This window comes from Ovis aries, chromosome 3, assembly GCF_016772045.2.
Source record: "Ovis aries strain OAR_USU_Benz2616 breed Rambouillet chromosome 3, ARS-UI_Ramb_v3.0, whole genome shotgun sequence".
Taxonomy (NCBI): Eukaryota; Metazoa; Chordata; class Mammalia; order Artiodactyla; family Bovidae; genus Ovis; species Ovis aries.
In genome coordinates, this window is record NC_056056.1 from 92,250,736 (window position 1) to 92,263,326 (window position 12,591).

General features: G+C 46.7%; 1 protein-coding gene across 6 annotated transcripts in view; it reads left to right on the top strand.

The window, feature by feature from the left end:
* Nucleotides 1–378: 378 nt before the first annotated feature.
* XDH (xanthine dehydrogenase) overlaps nt 379–12,591 on the top strand; it is a 69,324-nt gene continuing 57,111 nt past the window's right edge. For 4 of the 6 annotated variants that reach the window (XM_027966969.2, XM_042246314.1, XM_004006045.5 and 1 more), the window contains exons 1-4: nt 1,879–1,977; nt 7,130–7,187; nt 10,053–10,149; nt 11,740–11,848. In XM_027966969.2, coding sequence (XP_027822770.2) covers nt 1,936–1,977; nt 7,130–7,187; nt 10,053–10,149; nt 11,740–11,848 — 306 coding nt within the window. In that variant the 5' untranslated portion in view covers nt 1,879–1,935. Of the gene's footprint in view, nt 561–1,878; nt 1,978–7,129; nt 7,188–10,052; nt 10,150–11,739; nt 11,849–12,591 lie in introns of those variants that run through there. The other 2 variants (XM_060412324.1, XM_042246315.2) reach the window with 2 other exon arrangements.

The window sequence follows — 12,591 nt, forward strand, 5'->3', positions numbered from 1 at the left end:
TATTGAGGCATGAGGAAGTCATCCTGGCTTATCCATGAATTAACTTAAACTTTATCCTAACTAGGACAGTCTGTTTTGTGACCTATTAAACGTATGTCGTACATCTGCTTTAACAATAAAGAAAAACTTGGTCTGCATTGACCGCAGTGAAACTGTCCATTTTAAAGATGCATGCCTCCCTTCCTAGGACACCAGTCCTGGTGCTCTTTGGGTGATAAACCTTTCCTGGCACCACGGCTTTCCTGACTCCCTGTGTATGTGCTGACCTGTCTTTTTTGAAACTATGAAGAAATGTACTCTTGTAATGGTACGTGTTTTTATTTTTTTCTGACAAGATATAAAACTTCCCCAAATCATGCTTTTCTGGAACGGTTTTTCAGAACTATTTGGAGAGACTTCCTCTTGAACTGTAGCCCTCAGTTTGGCTCAGATAAAACTCTCTTTTATTATTATTATTGTTGTCATTATTATTATAGATTGATTATTGATGATTTCTGTCACCAAGACATATCCCCAAGCATTGCCAAAAGGCTCCTGGGATGGGCATCATCTCTACCCAGGTAAGAACTACTGTTTTATGTTGACCAATCATCCTCGTTTGCCCTGGACTGAGATATGTCAAGGCTTCACTGCTAAAATCAAGATATCTGGAGGCAAACTGGGATGATCAGCCACCCGACAAGTGGAATTTCATCTCCTGCTTAAGTGGAGGCTGTTGTGAGAGGGCCGTTGGTTGATCTCATGGTGGTTGTCCTGCCAGTCTTTGATTTCTGTAAGGTATTTCTGTACCAAGCACATCTGCTTTTCTCCCTCCTTGTATCCTTCAAGGGGTAGAGGGAAAGTGACCTACCTCAGAGAGGCTAGCTGAGTAGAAGACAAGAGAGAATGCTGGTGCGTAAGCGCGTGTGTCAGAGAGACAGAGAGCTGGGAGGGGCATTGGGGTGCTGGACTTTAGAACCCATTGGTGGTGTCAGGTAGGTGATATGCATGTATGTTTATACCAGGAGTTAATGGAGACTGGATGGGGAAGGTTTTCAGCTCTGTATTAATTTGGCCTATGACTATGAGATAGGTACATTTTTTTTGGTGCAGTATTTTAAAATATGTTTATGAGTTAGAATAACTCAGTTTAATCTATGGTGATTCACTGAGAGAAACAAAAGGGAAACCTCAAAAATGGTTTGTTATGAGGATTATTTTTATTGTGCTGTTGAGAATACATTTGCAACAGAAAAAAAAAAGTTAGGTTTGTTTGCCAATTTAGGAAGCACTTCCCAAATACATCATCTATCCCCCAGCATTTTACTCTTGATGTCATTCATTTGCGCATTTACAGATGAAAATCAATGAGTTCTGAAAGTGAGAAGAGACCTGCTGGGGTCAAATGCCAGAGTTTGTATCTGAAGCACTGGACTCTGCCTCTGGTGACTCCAGACTCTTCCAGGCTCTAGGAGAATGAGTCCTGCCTACTAAGTGCTGAGTCTGGGTCTCTGTAACTAAATGGCGAGATGCCAAGTGTGGACTTGGAGGATGTGACTCACCTCTATCGCCATGACTGTGACTGTGACCACGGCCCCTCCCCCTTCTCTGTCTTCAAGTAGGGGGATGAAGCAGGTTCCAGGAGGGTGACACCTAAGACACACGGCCGTCTGGCACCAAGCCTGTATCCACTGTGTCTTCCTCTGTGCTCTTGGACACAAGTGTTGGGGGTGTGATTTGCTGAGTATGGTTGTTTGCATTTTCCTTGATTATGTAAACTGGTGGCTTGTGCCAAGAACTCTCTGTGCCCCAAAGCTCTAAGCTTGGTCCCTCCCATTGGCTGACTTCATTTCTTTTTTGGGAGAGGTGTATTTGTCAAGTTGCAGGGCAGTGATAACTGGCAGTGCCTCTTAGGCGTGAGGTACCTGGAGTTCGGGGACCCCCAACCTGTTGACAATGACAGCAGATGAATTGGTTTTCTTTGTGAATGGCAAAAAGGTAAGCAGAAGCTGATTTTTCCTCTGGTTTCCCTGATCCCCGGGGAGAATGTTTGTCCTCTCTATTTTGGGTTCTCATTCATTTGTTCACCTTCTCGCTTTCTCTTCCTTCAAAGCTATTCCTGAATTGGGGGTATCATTGGGGAGAGCAGACCTTCTCGGGTCTAGAACCCAGTCAAGATCCTCATGGGGCAGAGGAGTGATGGGGAGGGAAGAGAGAAGAGGGGTATATGTGAGCACTTCCCTCCCCCACGCTCCCAGCCTGTAGAGATGCTGGCACCAAGCTGAGAAAGGTGGACAGAATTCTCGGTGAGATTGAAGGTCACCCACTCCACCTCTATTTCGGTGTTTAATCAAACGTATCCTAAGGCTTTTGTTGCTCTCTTTACTGAGAAAAGGAACAGGAATGTGTTTTCTTGCTTATCTCAGGGTATAACGTGTACACTGCTTTGATTCTGAAATTTCATGCATATCAATGTAACAGCTAACTTGTGTGAGGACATATACTGACATCTTGTGTCAAGTCACAATGCTTGTTTCCTAAAGGGCATGGGTCCCCCCACCCCACTCTTGGTTCAGTTCAGTTCAGTCGCTCAGTCGTGTCCGACTCTTTGCGACCCCATCAATTGCAGCATGCCAGGCCTCCCTGTCCATCACCAATTCCCGGAGTTCACTCAGACTCATGTCTATCGAGTCACAAACCTCTTACTTTGATAAAAATTGCCCACTTGGATCAACTTCAGTGGTGTGCATAGGGACCTAGGAAAAGTGGGGATGGAATGGGGCAGAGGAGGGTCTTATGACATGGGTACCAGTCCTTGCAGCACCAGAAGGGTAAGAATTTTTGCAAATTTTAAAGCAGTTGGAGAGAGCTGTAAACACATCACATTGTCTCCGTTGTCGTCCACTTGCCCTCCCTCCACCGGTGCTGAGGTGCTTGCTTCAGCTCCCTGACTGTGAATGAAATGGACAGTAAAAGGCTAGCTGTGGTTGCACACTGTGGATGGCCATGTGGATTTTATGAGTGAGGGCCAAACCCAGGAGTCAGAGCAATTTTGTTTCACAATATTGGCAATTTTAAGTTGAGAAGCTAGGCGACTTTGGAGGCAGTTTTCAAGAATTAAAATGCAACTAGTGCTTAAATTGTCAGGGTGTGTCTGGGTGACTACCAGGGGAATGCTGTGAGCTGTTGCAACGTAAGGGGCTTCCAAGGTGGTTGGATTCAATTTCAGTGGTATCAGCAGGTGGCCCTGGGGAAGGAGGTCACTTGTGCTCTTTCAGGTGCAGAGTAGTTTCTCTGTGTTGACTTCCTTTCAGGGTTGGCCTCTGACAGCAAACTAAGAGGTAGGGCAAAGCTTCCACGTTGGTGGTTGTAAGATTTCTGCAGCCAAGAATTCCAACAATGCTGTCACACACAAAGTTACACTGGAGAGATTTAAGAAATGGTTGCTGAATAGGTCTTCTTCACATATTACTTACACAGAGGCATCTTCCGTGGCATTTTTCTAAGTGATTTTTGTAATGGATGAGCAGCTGGATTCAGTGACTTAACTCAAAGTTCTGATGGTTTATGAAGCCATCAATTCATGTGTGACAGTGCAAGGTTCTTTGGGGATGGTTGCTGTGATGCACCAGATCTAGAAAGCAGCATTTCAAGGTCAGTCTGGTTTGTTGAAAATTGTTTCCCTGTGTATTTTATTTTCACCTTAGGAAAGCAATTTAAAATTTTTTAGATGGTATTACTGCATCAAACTCTACCATCTCTTGAAACTTCGACTACTTCCAGTTTCTGTAATGAATATTGGCACATTTAATGTTGCAAACATGAACTGTTGAGAATCTACTGGAAAGGTGGTGAGGCAAGGTGAGGAATGATGAGGTGAAAACAGTGCTGTAAAAACTGGACCAACCAAGGAATTCCCAGTCAGATAGAGGCATCTGTTTCTTCCCAATTCTATTCCCAAGATGTTCTAGATCTTTCTTTACCAGACATTGTGCAAGGAGGTTACCAAAGAAGCTGATGGAACTTGCTGACTCACTCTTAAATATGCACTTCCTCCTGTTCCTCTTTCAGACCACAGTCTAGGACTCTTGTCTTCACTCGCTGTGATCCTGGAGAGGGAGTAAGATACAAATGATCAAATACCTCCAGAGCCTTCTGTGGTGGTGACAGGCCTTGGTGACTATGGCTTCCACTTCCTCTGATTTGAAGTCAGAGTCAAAGGGAAAGAGTTGCCCAGTATTTTGGAATCACTGTAGTGACCATGCTTTTGGCTGGATTCCTTTTTTTTTTTTTTAATGTATTTTTAATAGGAAGATAATTGCTTTACAACGTTGCGTTGGTTTCTGCTGTATGACAACGTGAATCAGCTATAAGTATACATATATCCCATCCTTCTTGAGCCTCTCTCCCAACTGCCATCCCACCCCTCTAGGTTGTTACAGAGCACTGAGCTGAGGTCCCTGTGCTAACATCGGCTTCCCACCAGCTGTCCACCCCACACACGGTAGAGCATACACGTCAGTGTCGCTGTCTCAACCTGTCCCGCCCGCTCCTTCCTCCGCTGTGTCCACATGTCCGCTCTTTATGTCCGCCTCTCTGCAGTCCGTTCTCTGTGTCTGCATCACTGTTCCTGGCAGTGGGGCAGTTGGGGTTGGGGCCGGGGGCAGGCGCTGGATTCTTGTTATTCAAACAGTCCCTCTCTGGTTAGTGAAGATGTTGACCCCTGGAGAAGTCTAGAAAATTCTGCATGGAGAGTACAGGTGAAAGTGTCCATGAGTGACGCCCACAAGAAGCCGCAGTCAGTGATAAGTTAACGCTCAGTCACTTACCCACCTACCCTCCTTGTCAACAACATTTACAAGCTCCTCCCAGGTCTGAGACTATGGGACACACATGCATGAGAGGAACACAATCTCCAAGATCAGGCATTTACCATTTGGGAGCTAATGAATGGGTTGGCAGAATAGATTGTGATCGGGTAAGTTACCATATTCTACAATGTATTTCAAAGACAAGTATCCCCACAAGATGCTCTTCTTAGATATTCTTAGACCGTTTTGTTGGCACAGAGTAGGTGCCCAGTTGATGTGGAAAGGATGAATGGATGGATATCAAAACCCTGAGAAATCCTCTACTAAAGAAATTTATTTTTCAAACTTTGAACTTTAAAAGTTAAACTTAAAAAAAATGTAAAACTTATAAGGAAGTTGCAAGAAGAATACAAAGAAATGCTTGCTAAATGAATGCCAACAAAATGATATATAGGTGCATAGATATATAGATCTATAAGTACATAATTTTATATATTTAGATATGTAATTAATTGGAATGAACATATAAAGTATAAAATTTTCTTTATGAACAATTGAGGATAAATTTCAGATATCATACTTCTTTCTCCCTTAAACTAAGAATAAGGGTATTCTTACATAACCACAATCTATTTATAAAAATCAGGAAATCTAGTGTTACTATATCATTGTTACCTAATCTATAGACTTTATGCAGCATTACTCCAATTTTCCTAAAAATGTAATTTATGGCTCTCTCTCCACAACCGCAGGACCCAGGATCATGCCTTGCACTTAGTTCTCAAGTCTGTTTCTGTTGTTGTCATTGTTTAGTCACTAACTCATCTCTGACTCTTTGTGACCTTATGGACTGCAGCATGCTAGGCTCCCCTGTTCGCCACTATGTCCCAGAGTTTGCTCAAGTTCATGTCCATTGAGTGGATGATGCCAGCCAACCATTGTCTCATCTTCTGTTGTCCCCTTCTCCTCATGCCCTCAATCTTTCCCAGCATCAGGGTCTTTTCCAATGAGTTGGCACTTTGTATCAGGTGGCCAAAGTATTGGAGCTTCAGCTTCAGCATCAATCCTGCCAATGACTATTCAGGGTTGGTTTCCTTTAGACTTGACTGGTTTGATCTCCTTTCAGTCCAAGGGACTCTCAAGAGTCTTCTCCAACACCACAGTTCAAAAGCATCAATTCTTAGACACTCAGCCTCCTTTATGGTCTCACTCTCACATTTGTAAGTGACTACTGGAAAAAACCATAGTTTTGACTGTATGGACCTTTGTTGGCAAAGTGATGTCTCTGCTTTTTAATACTCTGTCTAGGTTTATCATAGCTTTTCTTCCAAGGAGGAAGCGTCGTTTAATTTCAGATACCTTCTCCTCATAATTCAGAAACATGTGGGATCTCTAGTACAGGTTTCTCTAAAGAAACTCTTATCACACGTCTGTGTGTGTGTATGTATGCTAAGTCGCTTCAGTCGTGTCTGACTCTTTGTGACCCTATGAGCTGTAGCAGGCCAGACTCCTCTGTCCATGGGATTCTCCAGGCAAGAATACTGGAGTGGGTTGCCATGCCCTTCTCCAGGGGATCTTCCTGACCCAGGTATCGAACCCGCATCTCTTATGTCTCCTGCATTGGCAGGCGGGTTCTTTACCACTAGTGCCACCTGGGAAGCCCCTTATGACACGTGCTCTCCCCTTAATCACCCCAATCATCCAAACCCTATTGTGCTTGATGATGCAAGAGGAGACGTGAAACAGATTTTTACAGATTTCCTTCGATGATTTCCATCAGGACCTGGCACTGTACTTTGTAAGACAAGTTTTTTCTATCTTATTGAACATTCTGTTCATGGGCCTTTGGTTTGAGACTTTTCCTCCATTTCTAACCTGTGTTAGTGTTGTTGATTGTGATAACCCAACTCAAACAATACTCTGCTATAATCACAGGCCGACTGACTGGCAGTCTACCGCCTAAGAGTCTACTGTCCAGGAGGCAAAGCCAGAGGTCTGTCCCTGGTGTACACAGATGTTATCCAGCAGCTGGAAATGAAATGACATGCTTATCTTAAAGGGGACTTTGCCTTGATCAGCCCAACATGGCAGGTGCCACACCTACGTGCTGTCATGGGTCCAGAGCCGAGCATGAATGCAGAATTTCAGAACTGCAGGGTGTCAGCTTACACACAATTTGGCTTGCAGATAATATGTTCATCTTATGGAACGGTCAAGAAAAGTACCTTCATTTTCATGATATGTTTAACGCACCTCCATTATTAACTCTGCAAATTCTTGGGTGAGACAATGGCTAAGTATGTGTTTGATATAGTTTTCTTCTGTGTTTGTTTTTATAGGTGGTGGAGAAAAATGCAGATCCAGAAACAACCCTTTTGGCCTACCTGAGAAGAAAGTGTATCCTGACTGTGGAGTGGGGATGAGGGAGAGGGGCCACTGGGGACTCATTCTCTGGGCCCTGGGCCATTTGCTAGTAACTGGTCTGGAGGTCATGGAGTACAGAGAAAAGAGCACTTTGGAGCTCTGCATTTTAGCCACAACTCTGTCCCTTGGCAGCTGTCTGACCCTGGCAAGTCATTTGAACTCTGTGGGTCTGAAATTCTCAGCTGCCAAGCAGGAATGTTGTCCTTGATATTCTTCAAGGTCTCTTGCATTTAAGACTCCAGTAACGCTGAGATTTAATCCTGGGCCTATAAAACAAACAGCTCCAAAAGGCCCTGTTTAGCCCTGACCAGCTTCATGGCCTTTCCCCTCCCCACCAGGAAGAATGGGTGTTGGGTGGGGGCCTGCCTCAGCAGATCTTTGTTAATGCAGGTGCTTCCCATGAAGGCTTTCAAGCTCTGCGGAGGGAAAAGGAAAGTCAGAGAAGGGAGTATTCTGGGGGAAGAGATGCCTGAGGTGGGAATCGTGTAGAGGCACCATCCACTGTGGGAAAGGCAGATGCCGGGAAGCATGGGCTGGGGACTCCTGGGGGTGGGGTGTTGCTCTACCCGCAGTGTGGGGAGGGCTTCTGTAAGGTCCCGCATCCCTTTTGTTCTTTCACAGTAGGAAAGGATTCTGAGACCCTGGAACAAAAACAACAGTAAAGACAACAGGGGCTTACATCTAATGGGAGCTGACCATGTATAGGCAGAGTGCAGGAGATTTGTGTAGGCCGTCTCACTGACTCCACAGCGATCCCTTTGACAGAGGAGGAAGTGAGGCTGGGAGTGTTCAGGCACCTGCCTCCCCCACCTCACGTTTTCTGCACACATGCTGGGAGAGCTGGACTGAAGCCCAGCGCCACGGTCTGAACCTCCCACCCACCACTGGACACTTTCCAGGGGTCTCCTGTAAAGTGATGCCCATCCTGACCTCTGTGGCTCCCAGAGGTGGCGATGTCTCATGGCTCTTTCCAGTGATGTATTTTGGAACAAAAGCAAAAAGCTGTCTCAACATCCACAAAAGTGAGCCTGGAATCCATGGCCTTCCCTCTTGTTCTTTCACCTCCTATCAGAGAGTGACTGGCTCTAATGTACTTTGTCCTGGATTTTTAACCTGGAGGGGGCAGGTCTGGAGGTTCACGGCACATGGACCTGATGGTGTTTTTGTAGAGGTTGGGTCACTCAGTAGGATCAGGGAACTGCACGGAACTCCATTTCCAGCCCATCTACCTAGGCAGCCTGGGAAGAGAGGCTCATTCTTAGATTGCTGGCGTCAATTTTAGTTTTCTAATAAGGTTGTGAAGAGCCAGCAGGCTCAGAAGTTCCTGGTCATACCGTTGGTTGGTTTAAATGCCAAATCACAAATAAAATCCAACCGTGAAAGATGGCTTCATGTAAATATGAAGTCCTTGTGGCTTGTTGCTGCCTGTGTTGAGAGTTTATTTGTCAGAGTTCCAGGCAAGAGAGAAGACTCTAACCTTGACTTCTATCTTGGCTGCCAGAAAGATCCCCAGGCTAGCAGAAGACTCTAGACTACTTTGGGCTGCTTCCTTTCATCCTCATGAGCCCCTAGAGTGATCTCAACTGCTGATCTCATAGGTCCAGACTAGTGAAAGGAAAACTCTAGATCTAGAGAGCCCTCTTCAGCTGTACCTTAAAAGAAGCAGCAGCATGGTGAAGGAGGAGGCTCCAAATCCAGAACCAGAGGACTGCGTTTGGGCCTAACACTCAAAGTAACTGAGTGTTACCTTGCGGGGCTCACATTACGTCTTGGGTCTCAGTCTTTCCTCCTTCTTTCCTCCCTTCCCTCCCTCCCGCCTTTCTTTCCTGCTTTCTTTCTTTCTCCCTCCATCCTTTCTTTCTTTCTTTCATTTCACTGTTTTGTATAGCAGTTCCTGTCCTACCCACTAACGAAAGTATGGTGAACATCAAACATGGATATGAATGCTTTCCAAGTAGAAGATGCTGTACATCATTGTTAGTTATTAACTTTATCTTAAAATTAGGGAAATAACCGGGAGATGAGATACTCAGCTCTCTCCATCCTCAGCAGGAAGCTGAAGGGCTTGGAGGCCTGGGGGCCTGAGGGAGAAGCAGCGGGGGAGCTTGTGTGTCCCATGGGAAAGAGGCCACCATAATTGCTATTCTCCAAGGCAGCCTATTAGCTAGGCACTTTTCAAACTTCAAAAAGTATCAGAGTCTTAATTTCTCCCAGGATGTAAGAGATGTCTCCAATATTGGCTTTTGACCCCCAAAATATCCTCATTTTAATTTCCTTTCACATATCTTATGGGATGGATATTCAGAAGCCCTTAATGCAGCTCTAATTTTGGTCCCCAGACTTCATCAGTCCAAAAGGTTTGGCAAGGGAATGAGGGAAGCTGAACTCAGCAAGTCCCGTACTGGCCTGGGTGGCTTCATTGCATGCCCAGCTGGGGTGATGAGGATTGCCCCACTTGCTCCATTTTTGAGGCACCTGATTCACTTGCCCAGTGAGGCCACCAGTTTGGGGGCCTGTTAAGACCACACCTAGAAGACTGTGATCCCAAGAAGATCTCCAGGTCCAGAGAGCAGTGGAGCTCCAGTCCCAGGGGATGACACATGGGTGCCAGGGCCTTCCTTCTCTGCAAGTGGAGCTGGCTCCATCCCTGCCTCCTCGGGTTGCAGGGCAGCCTCTCTGAGTGGGAGGCTGTTTGGACCTGCTGCCTCCCGGGCTGAGGGCCCTGAGCCTGTGTGTGGATGGATGGCTCTTCACTTGCAGCTCAGCCCAGGCATTTCCCAGCAGCCCAACAAAGACTTTTTTCTTTGAGTTCATATTCCTTAACCCTTGACCTTCCAGTGGGGCTGAGAGGAACCAAGCTGGGCTGTGGAGAAGGGGGCTGTGGGGCTTGTACAGTGATGCTCTCCAAGTATGATCGCCTCCAAGACAAGATCATGTATCCTTTGCTTGCTGGCTGGTTGCCTTTGGGGACTAGGATGCAGGGGTTGGCTTTTGAGTGACGATGTGTCTGTGTGTATCTGTCTGTATGTGTGTGTATGCACACATGTGGGTAAAGCCCTGTGTTCCTGAATAGGCTTTTATCATGACCAGGGATATAATAGAATGATGTCTTAGGGAGCATCTTCCTGGCTTTTAAATATGGACAAGATTCTCCACTGCTGATAAAATGAGCTTTCTAAAACTCAGGCTCATTTCACATCCCATGAAATTCTTCAATAGGCCTCCATTGCCCCCGTCTAAGTCCAATTTTTTTGCTCAACATGTGAGGTCTTTCAATTTGTCCCACCTTTCTTCTCCAGTTTTCTTTCTCTCCATAGGTCCAGCATTCCGCTCATGCAGAAACTGTTATGAACTACCAATGCTCCATGTCCACTCATTTCTTGGTCTCTGCACAAGCTGTTTCCCATCTTGAATTCTCTTTTTTCAAAGACTTCTCTACCTGACTAACTCTTATTAACACCTTAGGACTGGGCAAAATATCAGCTCTTCCAGGAAGGCTTCCTTGACCTGCTAAGATTGGGTTAGGAGCCCTTTGTGCTGGTTCTATGGTGCCACGTGCACAGCCCTCCTGCAACCCTTACCATAAGATATTTAAACTGCATTTTCACACTGGTTTCTGCTTTCCTGAGTTAAGGCAAGCTATTAAAGGACAGAGGTTTTGTCTGATTCACCTTTATTTCCTCAGCCCTCAGCAGTGTGCCTGGTGTAAAGTTGGTCTTCCATAACTGATGTTGGTTGCATGAGTGAGTGAGAGATGAGTAAAAGGATGGAGGTGGGGAAGCTCTAAGGGCTGTTCACCTGGGGATTTTTGCCTCCCTCTCTGCATAGATGAATGGGAGAAATGGAGGTGAGTGAAAGCAGAGAAGCAAAAGTGACAGGAGGTTCTGAAATTGAAGTGTGTGCTAAGGGCTTCCCTAGTAGCTCAGCTGGTAAAGGATCTTCCTGCAATGCAGTTTGATTCCTGGATTGGGAAGATCCCCTGGAAAAGGGATAGGCTACCCACTCTAGTATTCTTAGGCTTCCCTGGTGGCTCAGACAGTAAAGAATCTGCCTGCAATGCAGGAGACTTGGGGTCGATCCCTGGGTTAGGAAGATTCCCTAGAGGAGGGCATGGCAGTCCACTCCAGTATTCTTACCTGGAGACTCGCCATGGACGGAGCAGCCTGGAGGGCTACAGTCCATGGAATCATATGACTGAGCAACTAAGCACATAGAGAAAAAGGGACGCATTAGACTTGGGACCTCCCAGAGGCCTCCAGGATCTACCTGAGTAAGAGGCAGCTGAAAGTGCCCCTGGCTTCCATGCTCCAGCCCAGAGGCCTAGGGTGCACCAGCGCGACCCCACAGGACACTGGAGGGGCTCGGGCCCTGGCCTGGGTGGAGAGATGAGGATACTTGCGGAAAAGAGAACACTATGTAGAGTGAGGAGAAGAGACACAAGCATCACGAATCTCCCAGACCCTGCACTCGGGTCTGCTCTGAGAGCCTAAACGGTCTATGGGATGACCTTAATCTGGGGTTCCAGCCACTTTTCTGCCAATGCCTGCCTGGCTCCCATCTGCTCCTTGCACCATGTGGCTGTGACGACTGTGGAAGGAATTGGAAGCACCAAGACGAGGCTGCATCCTGTGCAGGTAACCAGAGGCTCTACCAAGGCTGCTCTGGATTGTTGGGATGAGGATTGCAGCCTGAGCCAAGGAGGCATTCTGGCCAGCCACCCCCCTCAATTCCTTGTGGAGGTCAGGGGCTAGCTGTGAGGTGGAAAGAGGAGACACCCGAGCCTGAAGCTCCCTCCTGTGTTTCAGTGGCTGGTGACATTGCATGGCCCTGTGGGAATCAAGAGATCAACTTGATCTGGTGGCTGGAGGTCTAGCTGTACCAGAGCTGGGGGGAGGAGGGGCAGAGGACCTTCCTCTCTGTGCCCAAGTGTGCTTAGGAAGCCCCTGCCTTCTCAGATTGAAGATTCCAAATGCTGTGTGCCTTTGATCAAAAGCCCACCTACTCCCTGCTCCCTCCCACAGGAATTCCATTGCACCTCTCACCTCCCACCCACAGATCACCCAGACACAAGCTCGTTAAAACGGTGGTTAGCAAGGGCTGGGTCAGAGACGCATGGGTGTCTGACCGAGGTTTTCTCCCTGATGGTATCAGGCACCTGATGATGGGTTGAGATTGGGGACTCTTTGGGCAAGAGTAGGCAGTAGTCAGGGTTCTGTGGAGTGAGAAAGGTGTTCGCAGACTAGGTGGAAGAGGGCCCACATGGGAGCAGAGCACAGCGGAAGGAAAGGCCGCTGTTCCCAGTGCTCATGTTAAACTGAGGTGGGAGGTCTTTGGGAGGGTGTAATCACAGAAGGTGTCTGAGCCAGACCCTTTTCTT